We start from the raw sequence: 21,801 nt of genomic DNA, 5'->3' as shown, positions 1-21,801 counted from the left end.
TGGCAAAATTGAATCAATCGATCTCCTCTGTCATTTCTGTTTCCAAGCCCATATTTTCCTACTTGTTCTCCTACCTTACCTTGACCCACCTTGGCATTAAGATCGCCCATTAATATGTTAATGTATGGAAAGATTGACTTAATAAGTGAAGACAAACAACCTGCAACAAAAAGGTTCAGACCTGACAGTGAAATCGAATAAATGAACCAAATTTTAACTTTTAAACCAATGTATGTAAAGAAAATAAAAAAAAGTAAAGTTCAATAAACATTGTAAAATTTATAATGCAAGTGATGAAAAATCGACTTATTTTATCTAAGCAGTAAGGCGATTAGATTAATATTGCATATTATATTTGTAAGAAAAATAGAATAAAAATCAATATTGTTAATTATAAAAATACAAACAATTATAATTAATATAAGGAATATAATAAAATAATGTGTAAAAAATTACCTGAAATTTAATTTATAAAATATATAAGTATTATTACATCATTGATATAAAATGAAAAAACATATGTTGATTTTCCGGGATTTTCCGAGATTTATGGGGGGTGAAAATTATGTCATCATTATTAATACTGCGACAGACTATTCGAGCAAATTAAAAAAGTAATTATTTATGGTGAATTTCAAATGGACTCAATTTTTCCGAGTTTTCCCATATTTTCCGGCCAGTGAAAACTATGTAGTTATTCATATTTCGACGAGCTACCCCGGAATAAAAAAAAAGACTTGCAGCTGCAAAAGAAGCCGAGATAATGAAAATTTTTCCTACGTGTTGCAATCTGAAGTTCTGATGCCGAAAAAAAAACGGAGCTGAAACAGATATCCTCTCCACTTTCCTATGTCGATCTTTCGAAAGTACCGTCGTTTCGAAAAATTAGATAAATTTTATAGCTATAAGTTTCAATATAAAGTTTAGATTTTCATTCAAAATTTGTGCAAATTTTACTTCTTAATGTTTATAAACAATGAAGATATGATTTTTTTAAAAATAGTCACTAACTTCGTTTATATTGGTCATAGAAGGTTTATTTTTTTGTGAAATGTGATCTTTTTTACCAGCTATCCAATGGTTGTACGTACAAGTCTGTAGCTTGAAAAATATAGAAGTTATTACAATTGTTTATAAGTAAAAAACATACCCCTTTTTCAAACGTTTATTTTGTAAATAATTTCGATGAAAACTCAATATGCATTTAACTTCTGAGATAGTCTAAGTCTTAAAGAATCCTATGAAATTTGCTGAATGTGTCTAGCATCATGCATAGGGCAAGCTCAATAGTTTACATAATTAGCCTCAGGGATAAACAAATTAAATAACTTATAAAATATTTGACTGATCGGGGGGAAATTTCGCACAAATCTAAAAGATGGTAACTCCTTGATGTTTAAATGTATTAATACCATTTTATTTTGTTAATAAAAAAATTAATAAAATTTATAAATTAGTGCAAAAAAACTGCTTTTTTGCAAATATCTCTGTAAATCATTTATCAATTTTAATTAAAAAACGGGAAAATAAATATATTCTTGGCATAAAAAAATGACATAAATATTGTTTATTTAAAATATAAGAGAAAAAATTTATAGACAAAAAATCAAATTTTGACCATAAATTATTGCTTAAAAAAAACGCAAGGTAAAACTAGGAGTATCTTTTCATCTATTCATCATCTAGTATCCCCCACCTGTCTTAAAAGCTTCAGATATCTGCGAAACATTTTTCCACCTTTTTTTTAACCAGACTGGGCTATTTGTAATTTTACGCTTGTCATGTTTTATTTAAATTATATTCTCATTATTTTATATATTTAAAATAATTTAGAACATCTAATCTCCTGGGAACGGGTTTTTCTTTCTCCTATAAAATTTAAGTTTTATGACTAACTATGTTTCATAAAAATAACTGATTCAATTACTTATTGGTCTTATAAACTACTTTGTTATACCATAATAACTTTATATTGATGTCAAATAAAAAAAAATAAAAAATATATTAGTCGTAGATAAAATATTAAAATGTACTTATATTCTGTAAAATCAGTCTAAGAATTTCCTCTTTTAGTTCCATCTTATTCATTTTTAATTTAAGTTTGCTTCTACTAAATTATTCATTTTAGTTAATCCTGACTGAAATACCTACATAAAAGTAGTAGCATGAAACAAATTAAGTGCCTAAAGATAAAGCTCCTCAAGGTATTTAAATATGTATCTAAATGACGCTATTATACAAAAGTTTCTGTAAAAGCCCTGAAGATTTGATTTGCTAAAACTAGAATAATGCGTTTTATATCAGACAAGATTCGTTCCACTCGGAACTTTCAAATGCATTGCATTTCAAATTCCTTTGCAAATAACATTTTAATTTAACTTGAACACAATTTCTGTATGTGTTGTACTTTAATTAACAAACAATTCTATTAGCGGTTATTTTCATTCAAATGGGCCGCAATTTCATTAAAATTTAAATTTTTGCGAATAATTAGAATATAAAATTTCATTAATTAGGTACGCAAACTATAACAATTAGATTATTTTGACGATTTGATACTGACGTTTGTATATATATATATATATATATATATATATATATATATATATATATATATATATATATATATATATATATATATATATATATATTGTTATGATGTGTTTTTTGTTTGAATGATGAGCAATGAGTATTTTTAATAATATATAGGTTTTTTATCGCGGTTCTCAAAGAATTAGTTTGTAAGTACTTTTTTAAATTATCTTTATTATAACTATTATGAAACACACATATATATCTAACCTATCCAATGTAAATTTAAAATAAACTATCTTTAAATTGATGTTCTTATAAAACTAATTAAATTCTATAGACAATGTTAAATTTAAACAAACTATCTTCAAAATTGAAATTGTTATAACACTAACTAAATTATATTAACAAAATTTTGTACCTTTCTTTCACTGAATGCCTAAATGAACTGTTTTCCACTATATAGATTCTAATCACCACTGAATGTCTTCGTACTTCGGTTATCCTTGTTTTTGTGAAATTTCTTTTTCCAATTATCAGCTTCTACCAATTTAAGATATATTTTTCTTCACCAGCATTTATATACCACCAAGCAAACCAGCAAACACCATTTATATTTATTCTTCTTTTCAATATACCAATATCCAATTATTATAAGTTGATTTATACTAATCTCCAATCATAATATAATTTTAATTCCTTCCAATGTCCATCCAATATTCTTCTAATATACTTTTATAATCTTCAATAATTATTTGTGTATAATTATAAATGTGCATTAAATAAGTATATGCATAATTTTTAATCTTCATTTAACTCACTATGTTAAACAATTGGACTATTTGTACTTGATTCACTCACTCCAACTAACTTTCATATTTCTTATTAAACTGCTTGACTGACTTACTAAAACTGTGAACAGTTGACTTCACTACTTATCTACTAACTTTCATAATAAACTGCTTGACTTCTGACTAAAAACTGCCTAAAACTTGCCATCTTGAATCCAAATCACGGGTATTTATATCTTTTGGACACTCCAGAACCATCTCGTAAGATATCATGTTCTATTTAGTTCTATTTAATACATGTCTGAATTTTCTGGAACAAACCATTTCGCAAACATGGCCATCTCCGGAGATCCAGAGAATTCCATTCTTTTCTATTAATAATTTTGTTTACATTTAGGCTTTTCAGATCAGAATAAACATTCAAATTAGTAACTAACACTCTAATTTAATAAAATCCACATTTCAAACAATATAACCCCACTTTATATTTCTAAATATTCTTAAACGTCACTTCAGAGTATAAATATCTGTCTATCACTCACTGTATAGTTGGTTGCCTAGTCACATGGCTCACTTACATATATCTACCACATTATAATTACTAAAATACAACTTTTTACAATTATTATATGATAATTTCTTAAAAATGCCCTCACATAAATAATATTTTTATAAAATTTCTCTAGTATATAACTTATTTAAAATAATCAAATACTTTTTTATATCTAATATTATGTAGTATATAACTTATAAATTATTTTCTATAAACCCTAATTGTCACAATATATATATCGGTTTCAAAACGTCTTGCGTCGTTGTCCGATGCCTAATTTCCACGAATTTCTATCATTCCATTGTTCTTCGGTCAAGTCTCGGGAGCTCATTGCCTTTGTTATTCCCTCCTTCCATGTTCTTTTTGGTCTTCCTCGTTTCTTACGATTTGGTGGTATCCATTTCAGGGCGATTTTTGGTAGTCTTGTTTCTGGCATTCTTTGAACATGGCCATACCATATAAGTTGTTTCCTTTCTATGTCTGTTGCCAGTGATCCATCTACCCCCATCCGATTTCTTATTTCATCGTTTCTAATTCTGTCTGCTCTAGATATTCGAAGTGATCGTCTAAATACATCCATTTATGTTGCTTTCGAGTTTTCTTTTATTGCTTTCTGTTAGTCTCCATGTCTCTGTACCATAGGTTAAGCTGGTTTTTATGAGAGATTCATATATATTGTATTTTCGTCTTTTACCAATTTCTGAGCTCCAAAGAACTCCGTTAAGGCATCCAATTGTTCTACGGGCCTGGGTTATTCGTTTTCTAATTTCCCTGTTGTCTGTGCCTGTTGTGTCGAAATCAATTCCTAGGTAGGTATATTCAGTGCAGAATGCAATTTCGGTTGTGTCCATCTGAATGTTGGATAGTTCTGCGCCTATTGGGAGATATTTTGTTTTTTGTGTATTGAGTTCTAAACCCCACTTCTTGTATTCTTCCTGTAGTTTTCTGGCCATATATGTCAGGTCTTCTTTATCGTTGGCTATAAGGACTTGATCGTCTGCAAACTGTAGGGTATATAGGCAAGTTTCTCCCAGGTCAATGCCCATTCCTCTGCACTTTCTTTTCCACTGATACAGTGCTTTTGCCACGTAGATTTTAAACAATGTGGGGGATATGCAACACCCCTGCCGGAGTCCCTTGTTTACAGGAAATTTTTTTTGAAAGTCTATTTCCAATTTTTATTCCCGACGTTGATCCTTCATAAAGCTGTTTAAGGGCGTTAATTACTGTGTGGTTAATGTTTGTTTCCTGCAAAACTTTCCATAGCTTTTTAGCGGGTACAGTATCATAGGCCTTCTGAAGGTCTATAAACATAAGGTGGGTTTCTTGATTGGTACTTGATCTTTTTTCTATTATTTGTTTCAAAACAAACACATTATCGGTGCAGCTCCTTCCCGCTCTAAAGCCAGATTGTTCCTCTTCTTCTTGTTCCTTATATTCTTTTTCGATAATGTCTCGAAGTATCCTTCCATATAGGCGACTTAAGGTACTGGTTACTGATATACCTCGATAGTTTGAGCAGTCCAGTTTACTTCCCTTCTTATGTTTGTATATAAAATAGTAATTAGACCGGTGCATACGATCCTTAAGCCTTACCTAATGGCCCTATTTTTAATTACATAAATGATGATCATGAGCCTGACAGACCCCTGGCTAAAAAGCTGTTTTTGTCAAGCTGACACCTAAAAATGCAATAAAACAGTTTTTAATAATAACACTTTTATTAATAAGAGACCGAGCAGGGAGACATGTGGCTCCTCATGTATTAAATTTTATCCAATGTCATCGACCTAGAGTCAACATATAATTTAATTTTGAAAAGATGTAAACCCATATATGGATGTCATAGCCACAAATTCATTGTTAGCTTCAAGTACATTGTAACGATATATTTTGCCACCATAGGGGTATTACTATTAGGGGTAGAAGATGGGGGATAGAAATTCTTGGGGCGAAGATAGGGTAAGCAAAATAAACGCTATTTGTGCGAACGGGCACTCAGGCTTTGGTAGGAGAGCTGGGGTCGTGGATAAGTAAAAGACAAGGGGGTTTGGATTGGGGCAACTACAGAAAAATAAAATAAATGGTCATAAATCTCTTGGGACAAACAAAAACAAAACGAAACAGGAAACACCTCAAGAAATGTAATATAGGGCGCCACTTGAGGTGCCTAATTATACCTATTACAACCAGCTAGTTGTAACTGGAGATATAATTATCAGAAATGCAAAACATTCAAAATCTTTTTCAAATTAAACTCAAAAAGGGTTAGTTAAAAAAAAATACACAAAATGTTGAAAAACAAAATTTAACATTTATTTTTGTGTCACCACAAACAGTTACAAAAATAAGACAATAGCTCAATACAAAAATACAAAAAAGACTTACATGTGTCATCTGTTTACAATTTCCAGGAGTTGGAGATACTACAAAACTTACAATTGTTAATGGGCGACAATTTGTAGCAGAAATAAATTATAACAAATCAAAAAAATATCTTTTTAAGTGAAACTATGCATAGTGGTTAACCTTCTTTAAAAAACAAAAACAAAATCTCAAATATGATTAGGTATTTACCAAATGTCAAAAATAGTGCTAACTGTCATATGTTAATACTAAATTTAAAACAAAACTGAACAAATAAAATGACAGCTAAAAGTCAAACCATAAAAATTTACTACTTTAAACATTACAATTTTTTTTTGTATGAAAGCAATTATTACGTTTATTTAAAAAAATGTCTACTTTTAAAATCTGATCACAAAAAAAAGTTACCTGAGTTTCACTGTATAACTTTCAATAACTGGAACAAAAAACTACATCTTCAAACTGTAAAAGAAATATCCCTAAACGGCTGCTTAGGACATTAAGGTTTGAGGTGGAAACTGGCACATTGGACACACCATGTAAACGCTTCTTAAAAACTGGACAATGGAAATGTTGATATATTTATAAACACATTACTTGAGTAAAATACCACTTCTCTAACATATTTGTCGGTGTTCTTTTTGACCGACCTCTAAAACATCTTCATTCTTCCGTTATCTCTGTCAACCTCATCAACTGCACTTAAAACTCAACACTGCTACTATACTGCACATTTTCGAATGACAAAAGACGAAAAAAACAAAAAAAAAACATTACGAATTAAAAGAAAAATTCGGACTAACACTGAAACCACTGCCTCTAACAGCGGCTCCACTGAGAGTGACCAAATTATCTAAAAAAATTGCTTACATCAGTTAGAATAAACAAACCACTTTGTGTATAAACTAAACACAACGGAAATTAAGACGTAAATTAATTTGAAAACGCAATATCGGGCGGTTTGAACAAAGAAATATCGAAGAATTTGCGCCTGTGACATAAATAAACAATAAAATGGTTCATTATCTCGACGGCGGCGGCCTAAAAAGACGAAAGATTATAAATTGAAAGATACGAACTAAGAAACATTGAAAAAATTCTTCGTTATGATAATGCATATATAAGGCGATTTCAATTAACACATATACGAGGGGATTCCAATAAATTTCAAATGCTACAACATAAGGCACTGAAGATGATCTGATTAGATCGAAAACGTTATGCTACTGTATAAATTTTGACGACACTTGTAAAAGTTTTAACTACATATTTTTTATATACCTAAATACAATGGTGAAGTGTTTTAACTTCTGTATGTTTTTTTACCTTCCCTTATCTTCATACGACACTTCAAAATAGTGTAAGTTATTGTAATCTACTGCAAGTAGATTCCTTGGGACCAACAACGAGCGCACAACACCACCTCTCAGCGACAACGGAAGAGCTGTGACTTTCAGTAGGTTGTATCTAGTGTCGTCAATTATTAGGAAATAGCCAATAATGACGATGTCTCCTTCTTCATTTTGTACGACCGTATCTATTATTGACTGCCTTCTTATATCTACTCCTTGTGGAAGGAACCTTGTAGCATTCGAAATGATTGACTCTATTTGTCTGGGTTTGATAATATCTATGAAGTGTCCATGATTGTAAAAAGGATTTAATATTTTTTCGTACGTGTTCGCATATTCTTTTGTATATTCCATTGCACGGTTATAAGTCGTTTCCACTTTAAGTCGTATGTACTCTTTCTCTAATATGTTAGCTCTATATGAGACATCACTTAGGCCTTTAGATATTTCCTTACTTCCGTTTATCAGTGCTTCTCGGAACCTATTTAAATGTCCGTTTATTCTTTCTTCTATATAGTTAATCGAAGCTATTGTTTGTATACTGTATCCAGAAATTTAGTGTCTCATTATAAAAGTTATTTTAATAACAGCTGTAAAACTGAATAATCTCTTGTAAATACTCTATTGTTGTATAATTATCACAGCTACCAAAGCTGCCAGGACTGGCATAATAGCCAAGCATAGCACGACTGTATATAAGTATATATAATCAGATCAAATATTATCATTCAAGCATAATGTCAAAAAACTCTTTTTATAAACATACAAATTTCCCATAATTATTGTTAATCATTATTTGAAGTCTCAACGAAGAAAATGTTTTGTATGTGTTTTGTGTTTTATTGGCACTAGTTTTCACACTGGCCAGTCAATTTCATAATGATTTTTTTAGACTATAACTTATCACTAACTCAGGGGAGTACTGTGTAGTGTCTGTGTTAAGTAATAATGTCTTGTTACTTTAGTAAAGTCGACTTCATTGACTTTACAAAGAGACGCTAATTGTATCTGAACGTCTGAGGTCCCTTCGGTGAGTACCGATTTACTCGTTTTAAAAGGTTCATATTTATTCATGTTGACTTGTTATGTTTAAGTTTTCCGTTTCATGTCTGAAAAAGTTGGCAAAAAATGGGAAATATTCTTTATTAATAATTTTACGAAAAAAATTATTCTTCATTAAAGGTTATGCATCACATAGAAATCATTAACAGATAATCTTATAAAATATTAAGTGGTAGATAGGAAAAATCAAAATTATTAATTAATACTGAAGAGGAAAGTGATTTTAAATTTAGATATGCAAGAAAATGTAATTTTAAAATGTTTGTAGCTATTAAAAATTATGTCCAAGTTTAGATTCATGGCCTTCTAATAATTAAATAATACATTTAAAGTAGAAAGTAAATAAAAAAATAGTTTTGCATTTGTTGATTTTGTATATTGAATAAGGTAAATTAGAAATAAAATTAAAAATTAATGCACCTACTGATACATGATTAAAAGGCCATGAATCTAAATTTAAAAATAATTTTTAAATCCTACAACCAAATTAAAATAACATTTTATGCTGCACCTAAATTTAAAAGCACTTCACTTTTAAGCATAAATCAATATTTTTGATTTTCGGTTTATACCACTTAAACTTTTATAAATTTGATTATTGATTATTGATTTCTATGAAATACAGAAATGTTTATGAAGAATAGTTTTTTTCATGAAATTAATAATAAAGAAATTTCCCATTTGTTGCCAACATTTTCAGACATACTTTATACCTTACTAACAATTAAATCACTTCTTTCCTTACATGGAGTATAAAATATAATCATATTTAGCTATATGTATATATCTACATTAATTCATTTTAATTTTCACTTCACCATTTTATTATTTCACTTGCAATTTTTTTAAGAAAACAAAAATTGTTTATGACTTTCAAAATTTGGATATATTTAATATATTTAATAAAGAATCGAGACAGAAAATATAATAATTAATTAATTCTAATACTCCATCAGTTTATATATTTTTCCCTTAATTATCTAGATATTTATTTAAATTAAATGTAATGTAAATGACAAATAAAATATAAAATTCGTTAAGCCGGCCCTTTTTACTATTTACCTGAAGAGGCAAATCCCTTTATGGCTTCGACTTTATCAGCGGGATACTTTTAAATTGTGCATAAGTCAGTTCTTATAATTGTGAATGAAGTATAACATCAGCTTCGTCTGATGTTTTGGCATTATTTGAGGTTGGCAGTTGAATAGACTTTAATTATTAAAATATTACTCGATATAGATTTTTAATGTCTCAATTATACACGGTGAAACTATATAAGGTTAAGAAGTTAAGAATAATGTGAGATTACAAATTAGGCGATCAATTTGTGATTGAACATTCACAAAACTAGTAACAACTAAATCACAGAACAAATGACTACTTTTTTATGTTATAGGACTTTTCATCAAAAAATAGTGTTAGCCATTTTTTTCGAACAGACGTTTTGTAAACAAACATGTTGTGTTAGGTTAGCAATACAAGTAACAATAGAGTGCATGTTAACATAGTAAAACTTTATGGTCGGTATGGTAAAATTTAACAGGATATCTAACGCAGATATATAATATATATATATATATATATATATATATATATATATATATATATATATATATATATATTTAGGGATTCTACAGTATTCACTGCCTTCCCTCGCTCAACCGTTTCCATCTCTCTCTGTTGTTCCATTCTCCATCGTTTAGTCCTCTCTTACTCATGGCGTCGTCTACTTCGTTCCTCCAGGATTTTCGGGGTCGTCCTCTTTTCCTCCTTCCTATGGGGCTCCATTCGCTCCATACGCAGATATAAAATCATATTTTCAGCGAACAGACAAAGATAACAATCATATTTTCCCTTGGTCTCCCCTCCATATTTCTTATTGCTGCCCATTGCCCAGTAGTAAGACGATTAGTTCAGATTAGTTTCAATTAGTTCCGATTAGTTCCGATCTGAGATCTCTAATTCCGATCCTAAGAAACTAGAGGTGGGTCGTTGACATTTTTATCGGAACCGTTTTTTGTAAACTGTAACTAGTTGATTGTTTATCAGTAGTTTCAAATAAACTAGTACACAAAAAACATATTGGCTATTATATTGAAAGAAACTAACGAAGGATATATTTATTATAACTTAAAAAATAAATTAAACAATACAAATAGTACTTACATTTACATGACACATTATTAAATCGCGAATCGTCTAAATTGACATTTAAAAACATACGTTTTTCCACTTTTCTTGTTGTTTCTTCTTTTGTTTAAAATTAAACCAGATTTTGAACATGTGTTCACAATGAACAGATTTTGTTACAATACTACAATATTTTATGAATATAGTGGTTAAGTTAGGATATACATGGCGATGGTTTTTCCACCACTGTAATGGACAGTTCCAATCACCGTTCGAAATTTTTTGTGGGTATATCATCAGACAAATACATGTCGACTTCTTTTATATCTCTAGATACAGGTGTATGTTTAGATGAGTCATGTCTAATAAATTCATCAAAAATACACCATGGACTTAAGTCATCTTTATCAGTTTCTTTTTCTTGTACTGGTTGATTTTCACTAGTACAATCTTCTTTTTCTTTTTTTATAGAAGTAACCAGCTTCTTAACTCTTTCTTTTGTTTTTTATAACTAGGTATTCTGATTAATGAATGAGTTTCGATTTACGATTGATCTGCATTTTCGATTTCAAATCTTTATTGATAGTTCGTCAAAGGATTTATTTATTGTAAATATTCAATTATGAATTATTTTTCTTAGTCAAAATTATTGACCTAGTATAAGAATAATATTTTATTTTCAAAAAATGCGCATTTGTAGAAGATGCAGCTTTTATGGTCCACTTTCTGAATATTGCAATGATTGAAACTTCTCCTGACGCATTTTTGTCCGTTTCGACTACTTCTACTACAAGTACTGACATACTGCTACCGCGACCCAAGCGTCAAAAGGTGATGGATACTTCCATTAATAAAAATATTAGTTTAGAACAAAAGAAACAAATAGATATGGATTTAATAAACCTATGCAAAGACTCGTTTCATCCGTTTTCCATAGTTGAAGAACGAGCTTTTAAAAAGTTTGCAGGGTGGATTCCTGGATATAAACCACCAACAAGAAAAACTTGTTCATTACGTCAGGCTCATTACTTCAGGAATGTTATACCAAAACTAAGCAAATTATTAGATCACAAGTTGTTAAAGAAGTAGAAAATATCTGTATTACTACTGACCTTTGGACATATGGAGTAACTGAGTTACATCGCATTAACAGGACAATATTTAACCGAAAATTTAGAATTTAAAACGATTTTATTAGGCTGCTGCCATTTTTCTGGAAACCATAATTCAGAAAAGATCGCTTTTGAAATTAGTGAAATTATTTCACTAATTTCAAATTTCAGTTTCTAAAAAAACACATTTCAAAAAAAGTACCTTATCTTTTGAAAGGCTTTTAAAGTATCAATTACAACATAACAAAGTTCCCAAACGGCCAATCCAAGACGTGGAAACTAGGTAGAACTTCACCTATTACATGTTAAAAAGAATGACCGAGTTAGAAGAGGCAATCCGTTCCACTTTTGTATTAGTTAATACAGACTTAGACTTGGACCAAATCTAAATAATGAAGACTGGATTATTTGTTTTCAATTTTCCCAAATTGTACGGCCTTAAGAAATAACAAGTACAATGAGTGGCCAAAAATACTTGAAGGGTAGTTCAGTGATTGTTATGGTACGCTGCCTTCAAGAATCTTGCAATAAAATTTTAGCAAACGGTAACCTTACATCCATAGTATCCGACGTAGTACAATTACTAATATCGGGTTTAGCAAAAAGTATTGTAAATGTGAACACATATTCAAAATCTGGTTTTAATTTTAAATAAAAGAAGAACACGGTTAACAAGAAGTAAAGTAGAAAAACTTACGTTTTTAAATGTCAATTTAGACGATTCGCCATTTAATAATAACGTGTAATGTAAATGTAAGTACGATTTACTATTTGTATTGTTTAGTTTATTTTTCAAGTTATAATAAATATATCCTTGATTAGTTTCTTTCACTTCAATAAATATACACATAAACGATAATAGCCATTATGTTTGTTTATGTAGATACTCTCTTACTTGAAACTACTGTTAAACAATCATATGTTTACGAAAATCGGTTTAGTTGCGTTAAGAGCGTGGGTGCAAAATTTCAGGCCAATGCTTTTTAAATGTATACATTTTTTTCGAATCCTGAGAAAACTAACAAATATTTTTGAAAAATTTAAACGCAGAATGAAAGGTGACATTATTGCCGAGGGCCGAAATAAACAAAAAGTTTTTTTGAATGAGATACTTAAAATTCAAAATCCCACTAAATTTTCTCTTTTTTCGCCCCTGTAACTTATTAAAATAAACATTATAGAAGTTTTCAGAGACTTTCGGCCCTCGGTAATAATGTATTCTTTCATTCTGCGTTTAAATTTTTCAAAAATATTTATTAGTTTTCTCAGGATTCGAAAAAAAAAATGCCCACCTCTACTCATTCGTTACCTGTGTTCTACTTTGATTCGGTGCTTTGACTACGCGACATGAGACGTTGCCAAATAATTTCGTATGAAGGTTTTTTATTGTGGTTTGATATTTCAATTTATTATTTTTATTGCGAATAAGGCACAACGTGACTTTAAAATAAGCTTATTTTGATGTTTAGATTTCCAATTCGGAAATCGTACTTAAAATACGAAACATTATTAAATTTTATTTACATAAAACGATTTCCGAAGTGGAAATTAAAATGTTAAATTAAACTTATTGAAAAGAAAAATTGTGGCAAATTTAAAATAAAAAACAGTAAGCTGCCATTTAAATCAATTCGCCCAAATTTGATTATCTTAGAATGTTGTTAAAATGCTAAAAACACAACAGGTCAAATAAAACCAATAAGTTTGGCAATGTTAAACTTCTCCTCTTTTCTTAGTTCCACTAATGCTATTTCGACGATATAATGGGCTGACCTAATATACCTCTCTCTTTTTAAATAGGTGTTTCTCACTCCATCTCACGTAAGATACATACCGACCATAAAGTTTTACCTACACTGTATAATTAAGATAAAAAAATACCAAATAAAGTATAGTATAGAAGAAATATGAAAATAATAAAAAAAATGCCTCAATTAGCAAATAAATTTCTTTAATCGATTATTATCATGACTCTTGTACGAAAAGGAACAATAAAGCGATATCGTTATCAAGTATGTAGAGTGATACACGCTCTAAATCATTTAAAGACAATATAGATTATTTTAGTAGTTTCTGATTTTATTCGAATATATTTTTATTTAAATTAAAGTTGCGTTTTTCTAAGTGTGATCTCTAAGAGAGCTACCCGTCACGCTATATTTTTAGTAAATCTAGTACGCATTCCACCACGCTAAAATCTAGTGGCCCCAATCTCAAATAAACATTGGATTTTGCTGGAAACAGCAAATCTGCTACCGAAATTAGAGTAACTCATTAAACACTAGTTAAGTATTTCAACCGTTAAACAAAAGGGCACTCAAAGTAATTAATCGCCTCAACTGTAAGAGACAAGCTGCTAATTAAGCATCGCAAAACCACTATCTAATGAGCTACAAATAGAGTGAAACATGTCATAGTGGGGTCGTAAAAGTCACTTAAATAGAATAAATAGGGCACTCACACCTTTAAGATGCATTTAGATATTTTTTCTGTAATAAGGTTGTAAATTTAATTCTGCACATTCATCATCATCCGGCTTTTTGCATCTAAAGTTAAATATATGCCTCACTTAATTTCTTCCAGTTTTGTTGATCTTCCTCCAGCCAATTCCCAGGGATTCTTTTGACGTCGTCTCTCCATCGTGTAGGTGGTCTCCCTCTATTTCGTCTGTCAGATCGTGGTCTTCATACTGTAATTTTGGGGCCACCGTGTGGCCAGAATGCACATTAATGCATAAATAATCTAGGATGTACTGTTATTTAGAATTTGAGCACTGTCAAAAAAATTTAATTTTTGAAAGAGTATTTGTTTATAAAAAAGTAGAAATTACAGGATCATTAAGTCTGGAAAAGTAATTTAAATTGTGCTAATAGTAGTCGATAAATATAAACATTTCGAGAAGTCGCAGACATTTTTAGTTTTCGGCATCCAAATAAAAATATTCACAATAAATCTATGAGAAAATATTTATTACATTCTTTACGAAAAAGGTCATATTTATTGAAAAATATTATGAAAACGATTAAGTTTGAAAACCTCTATACAAACCTTAAAATCCTTAAAATAATATTAATGAAGACGAGGCCTGCTTATCGCTTAAAACTGTGGAGTGCAATGATGGAGTTAGGCATACCAAAGAAGCTGACCATGATTGCGCGAATGTGTGTCAACAATTCCTTTGCACAAATTAGAATAGGAGGCAAAACTTCAAAGGCTTTCGGCGTAAGCACCAGACTCAGACAGGGAGACCCGCTGTCCCCATTACTATTTAACCTAGCATTGGAATATGCAATGCGAAAAATCTATACCAGAGTCAAACCAGACATAACTGCCAGAGGAGCAAAGATTATTCTCGCGTTTGCAGATGATGTAGATGCAGTAGCACAGACAACACTGGAAGTTAAAGATATAGTATCGAACTTTGAAGAAGCAACACTAAGCGTAGGCCTCAAAATAAACGAAGAAAAAACTAAATACATGGTCGTATCAAAAAAGGAACGGCAGCGAATAAGACAAAACATTACCATAAACGATCATAATTTTGAGGTGGTCAAAGAATTCAAATACCTAGGAGCAACAATTACCAGTGAAAACACAAGAGAACGGGAGGTTGAAATGCGAATACTGGCGGGGAATAAATCATTCTTTGCCATTCAACATCTAATGAGGTCAAAGCTTCTCTCAAGGCGTGCCAAAATCCAAATGTACAAAACCATAATACGACCAGCAGTGACATATGGAAGTGAAACATGTACATTGAGAAAGAAAGAAATCAATAAGCTGTTAGTGTGGGAACGCAAAATCCTGCGAATTATATATGGTCCTTGCAGGGACAGCGTGACAAATGAATGGAGGAGCAGATACAACAATGAAGTAGAGACTCTCTCTTCGGGAAAGGAAACATCGTAAGATACATAAAAGCCAATAGATTAAGATGGGCAGGCCACGTGGTACGGAGTGATGACGACAGACTGATTAGCAATGTGTTTTGGGAAAGACCAGATGGTAGAAGATCGACAGGAAGGCATAGAAAAAGGTGGAAAGACGCAGTCAGGGAAGACCTGGAGAAGATGGAAGTAAGGTCATGGGAAATAATAGCACAGGATCGGAATCAATGAAAGGCAATAGTAAACGCGGCAAAAACTCACGAAGAGTTGTAAAAGACAATGATGATGATGATGAAGACGAGGCCGTAGTTTATCCAAAAGAAAATTTTAATTTCTTATTTTAATCTATATATATATATATATATATATATATATATATATATACCTATATATATATATATAACATATTTATTATACCTTACTGGTTTGTAGCCGAAAATACTTCCTTTATGATAAACAATATACACAAAAGAGATAATAAAAATATATAACATAGACTCCTTTAAGCCCACGCTGTTATCAAACATACATATCTACTTTATAAAGTATATTTGAGCGAAAAAGTTTTAAAAGAAAAAAACGTAGCTCTCGTAACAGCGACAGAGGAAATGAGCAAAAAACTGTTATACCTTGATAAAAGTTTTTATATTTAAGTTTTTTCATAATCTTCTACATATTTGTAATCTATTTTGTTTAGATAAAATTGTATCTAGAAATAATTGAGTTTATAACCAATTTTAGAGATTGTTTTAGGATAGGTTGAAACCATATTCCGTCATATCAGTGATGTTGGTCTTGGAATTAATTTAAATTTGAGAAATACAGGGCAATTCTCAGAAAATATTATTTTTTGGTTTAATAGTAATTACTACCGATGTTGTGTAGCTCTTTGGTGACTCAAAACCTTATATGGAAGTTCTGTACCAGTCGCTCTGATTAGTCCTGGTAGGATGAAATACGTATAGGCGTATATACAGAGACACTCTCGTGAAATCGTGAAATCAAATCTTAACTGTCTTTTCTTTTAATTCTGAAATTATTATGCTCAATTAAAAAAAATATCATTAGATCCAATGAGCTACTTAAAAGAAAATAAAACACGTTTTTTAAAAAAATGTACAATAAAGTTTTTATATTGTTCAGCCTGTAGCACACTCAATTTTGACTTAGATCAAACCCCTCGCCTAATAATCTTGTTCTCTTTTTCTCAACCTTCTCGCAAAAAAACCAAAGCCGCAAGACAAATCTTATTACGAATGAATTATTGAAAAAGAGTTGTGATTACGTTTTATGTTGAATAGGGGTCTTTCGTTATAAATATTTACCTAATTAAACAAATTACTTTTGTGTTCTTTACAAGATCCTGCTTTAATTAGAACAGGAAACTTTTAGAATTTTACAAGTCAAGAATACTGATGACACAAGAACGAGGACGTCTTTTTTAAGATAAAACACATGCTATGATTTTTCTGACCGATATTCTTAAGGTAAAGTTGATTTTATGAAATCGAATGAACGATCCCACAATAAAGTCATACTAGAAACGAAACTCAACAGTTGGCAATTATCAATATCATTGGCATTAAGTTATCTACTTTAAAATGTATAAACTATGTCTGAATTGTCAGTATAAATAAGGAATGAAAGAAGAATTCTTAACTAACCAACTAAAACCAAAAAAAAGTAAAATTAGCAATTTACCTTTTTAATAGGACAGTCCAGCATAAACTCTTGATATTCCTTTTTGTACTTTTCAATTTGAAATACAGTTTTGTAGATTACCTTGAGAGTATTACAGTAATCGCCTTCATATTTTAGTTGTGTTGGCTTAAAAGTATTATCCACAAATTTGTAAACGTGACCTCTAACCTAAAAAATATTTATTTGTGAAGTGATCATTATAAGTAAAACATTACCGATACACGTATACTAGTTAATCTTTATCCTGACAGGATGGGCTCACCACTTAGTTTATCATAAATTTATAATAGATTATTTTTGAGATTTCTTTATTAATGAATTTACCTGAAAGAACGTCAGGCAAAGTTTTATTACTGTTAATGTATAATCATCTCTATTTAAAACACAAGAGCTGAGGCTCCAGATTATCCCCTTCAGAAAGAGGTAGAGTCCTATTCGACGTGGTAAAAGAAATGCAACTAAAGTATCTCTCAACCTACAAACCAAGTTACTGGCCAACCGATCAAAACTCCTGCCCGATCTACCTGACTTCTTTATCTATAAAGGAATGCCAAAAGAATACCTACTCATAGAATCTAATGAAGACCTTTCGTCACATCATTTACCAATCATTGCAGCAATAATAACAAATTCATTAGAAAAATGTTTACCTTTAAGACTAAAGAATAAAACAACAGCCTAGAATATTTTCAAAGAAATCCTACAAGGAAAAATAAACCTAAAAACTCCATTAAAACAATCACAAGATGGCATCAAACTCGTTCACCTCAAGACAAAATAAAATTAAACAGAATGTAGAGAGAAATAAAAGGACTACTCAAACAACAAAGCAACGTCAATTTCCAACATTACTCAGAAAATCTGACACCTTCCCAGATAGTGATTACTCATTATGGAAGGTCACAAATAAGCTGAAGCGGTCACGAAACTAAATTTCAACTTTCAATATGGAAGATTTAGAATGGATAAACACAGATCAGGAAAAAGCAGACGCTTTCGCAAAACACTTAGAACAAGTATTTCGGCCGCTAAAAAATGAGGCAATGAAGAGAACGACATCTATGAATATTTAGACAGTCCTAATCAAATGAACCATCCACCTAAATGGACAACTTCTAACGAAGTAAAAAGTCTAAGAAAAACCTCAATAAAATGAAGTCGCCTGAACATGATCTAGACAACATCAGATATATGCTGATGATACCGACTTAATAGCAACGCACAAGAACTACAATATATAATAAATGCAGTAGTTCCCGACAGCGAAATGTTCGGTTTACATCTAAACGTTTCCAAAACTAAAACTTTAGTATTTTCAAAGACACCAATAAACGTACAGGTGTATGCCAAGGGTCAAATAATAAAACAGGTAAATTTCATAAAATATTTGGGAGCAAATATCAATAGTCAGTGTAATACAAAAACAGAAATCCTATCAAGAATCGAACAAGCAAGGAAAACATTCATGAGCATGAAAGCATTTTTACAAGATCAGACCTTAGTCTACAGCTTAGAATCCGAATGATCACATGTTACGTTTTTTCGGTCTTACTGTATGGCTGTGAAAGTTGGAACATGGACCCTGAAATAGAAAAAGAATAGATGCCTTTGAGATGTATAAAATTGAAAAACAATTGATTCTATCGTAGAGATAATACAAAGTGACAGTAAAGATGTTAATTTTCTACGTATTAGATTATATTGTAGGAACTCATTTTAATTAAAATGTTTGAAATTTATAAGATTTGTTTAAATTAATACCTTATAATTTGATACTTCATTATGGTTGTTCTATTTTTGGTAAGGTTTGATCGTTCACTAAAAATTTAATAAAAGTGCGACAACACACATTTATGTAGTTTGAAAATCACTTATTGCATTTAAAAAAAAATTATACAGGGTGTAATATTTAATACGAATCCCTAAATTAATTTTTCCAAAGCCAGTCCTGGAATTTTTTAGTTTAGCTAATACCAGTCGAATGCTTGATAGTAGTGTACTGTATCATGCAAAAATTAAAAAAATCAAATGTGCCGTATAAACACTACAGTAAAATGAAATAAATGGTCAATTACACAAATCACCCTGTTAATTAATAAAGAAGAGGAGTTGACATTTTTTAGTGGCCACATGATATGCTCCCTGAGGGACTCTACATATGGTAGAAGTATGTAAAGTTCCTCATGACTCACCCTGTAGTAATAAAATTCTATAAGAACTATTCACTTCTGTCGTCACTCTCTAAATGCCACGCGCCTTTTTTACTCACCCTTAATTTAGGCAAATCCCTATATGCTTCTATTGTTACATTCACTTCGAGGGTTTGTCTATCTTTCTTTTTCATGCTATACGTAACATTGGCATAGGATTTGTTTATATTGTGTACATCGACTCCCAATAATTTAATTTGTTTAGCGACTTTCTAAAAGAAGAATGCTGTTAAAGGTTGTCTTAGAATTTTATTAAAAATACCAATTATGAACACAATGATATTTTTAGGTACTTAAACCAAGCCATTAGTATATACATGGTATTACCTATGTATTATTTAGAATTTCTTTCTGATGTAACCCAACGATCATAATTTAAAATAGGGAAAACTGGTGATAAAAGAAGTCATGAACAATGACGACATAGATACTCTGTTTTACGTATATGGGCATCAAGTGGCATCAGTAAAACTAGAAATCTGCCTAACAACGGAAGCAGCTTTTAACACTTCGCTGCGATTAGGAAAAATTCAATTATTATGTTGTATGCTTACCAGTTGTAATTGACTGGTACTTATCGAATTCTATATTTCAATACAATAGTCTCGGTAGACTGGTAATTCTTAAGAAATGTGAGTGCGATCTATGTGTGAATTTTTAAAGATTTATATATTATTATAACTATTACCAGGCTACTCTATCTGGTAAAGCGAAAACAGAAATTTTTAAGAAGCGCATGTAATATTTTTAAATAAAATAATACCAAAATTTTTATTGAGAAAAAAATACATATTTTTCATGAAATATAAAAACAACAAATGCTAATTATTAGTAAGTATAAGTTTTAAAATTTATGCATTGTGTTTAAAATTAAAACATGCTAAACCTAAAGCAGGTTTTCTCTCGCATATGCTACAGTATGTAGTAACTTTAGTGACCTTTTTATCAGCTTTTTTACTGTTTATTGTTTCCCTCAGCTTCTTGTAACATTCCATACAATTTCTCCTTTCATTGGTACCAGGTCCTTCGAGTTTGGTGAGTATGTTTTCTTTTCGAGGACTGAAAGAATGTTTGGTCTGTAGACTTATTGGCTAGCTGAAATGCTACTTTTTCGCGAAATTTTATTAACACCGTCGCTGCGCTACCAGTTAAAAAAGACTGGTGACTACGTTTGCAGAATAACGGCTAAAAATACATGTATTTCCATCTGGCGAGTAACGTACAAACGAAACGCGTTGGTAAAAACTAACACTATAGGTACCTATATAATTGTCTGAAAGACATCTATCTAATAGAGGGATAATTTAGTACCAGTCGGATTCGAGTGTTATTTATTTTTTATTGTGAGATTCTCAAATGAATTCATCTGGTGAATAATTTCATTTGTACTTCTCGGTTTAGTTTAGTTATCTCGGTCGAGCCATAATAGTGTTTAAAATATTTTTATAAAAATTGAGTAAAATGATTAGTAAAACTTAAATAAGTAAATTTGGCGTTGCAAAATGAAACTACTAGCATAAACAAGTGGTAGTTGTGTAGACACCAATTATAATTTGGATCGGCGCCAAAAAACATTTCGTCGCTTGGCAAGAATAGTGACATAACTAAAAAAACACCGTTTTGTATAATTGCAGCAGGAAAGTTAATCAAACTGTAATGATTATTAGCATATTACTAAAACATTGATATGGTGGTATGGCTAAAATACTTAATAGTTTATATTATGAACTTTAATTTGACATATGTTAAAATGGGTTGCTTTAAGCAGGTATGTTTCAAAAATTTAAAAAAATTAAAAAATTTTGACTTACGCCAATGTTCACCAAAAATTGTTCACTAAATTGCATATCCAAATTTTTCAGAAATAAATACATAACAAAGTGTCATGTAGTTTTAATGTATGAAATAACAAAACGTAACAGTACATTCAAGAAAATAATTTAAATAAAAAACAAGAATATGTTTTAAAAAATTACTAGATAGGTATGTAACTGAAATCAAAACTTATCCAATTTCATTTAACTCTAAAGAAATAGCTTTTTAAAAATGAGTTTTATAAATTTGTATAAAATAAACTGTAGAATCTAGGAATGGTATTTTTTCT

The 21,801-nt window shown here is 30.4% G+C and overlaps 2 protein-coding genes across 2 annotated transcripts in view; one reads left to right on the top strand and one right to left on the bottom strand.

The window, feature by feature from the left end:
* Positions 1–19,903, bottom strand: part of LOC140433576 (uncharacterized) — a 29,486-nt gene extending 9,583 nt beyond the window's left edge. The window contains exons 1-2 of the mRNA XM_072521560.1: positions 19,757–19,903; positions 17,488–17,655 (exon numbers count right to left, since the gene is read on the bottom strand). Of these exons, the coding sequence (XP_072377661.1) occupies positions 17,488–17,655; positions 19,757–19,831 (243 nt within the window). The 5' untranslated portion in view covers positions 19,832–19,903. The remainder of the gene's footprint in view (positions 1–17,487; positions 17,656–19,756) is intronic.
* Positions 1–21,801, top strand: part of LOC140435237 (octopamine receptor beta-2R-like) — a 340,883-nt gene that overhangs the window by 280,425 nt on the left and 38,657 nt on the right. The window lies entirely within an intron of this gene.

This window comes from Diabrotica undecimpunctata, chromosome 2 (assembly GCF_040954645.1).
Source record: "Diabrotica undecimpunctata isolate CICGRU chromosome 2, icDiaUnde3, whole genome shotgun sequence".
Lineage (NCBI taxonomy): Eukaryota > Metazoa > Arthropoda > Insecta > Coleoptera > Chrysomelidae > Diabrotica > Diabrotica undecimpunctata.
This window is presented reverse-complemented; position numbering and strand designations above follow the sequence as displayed.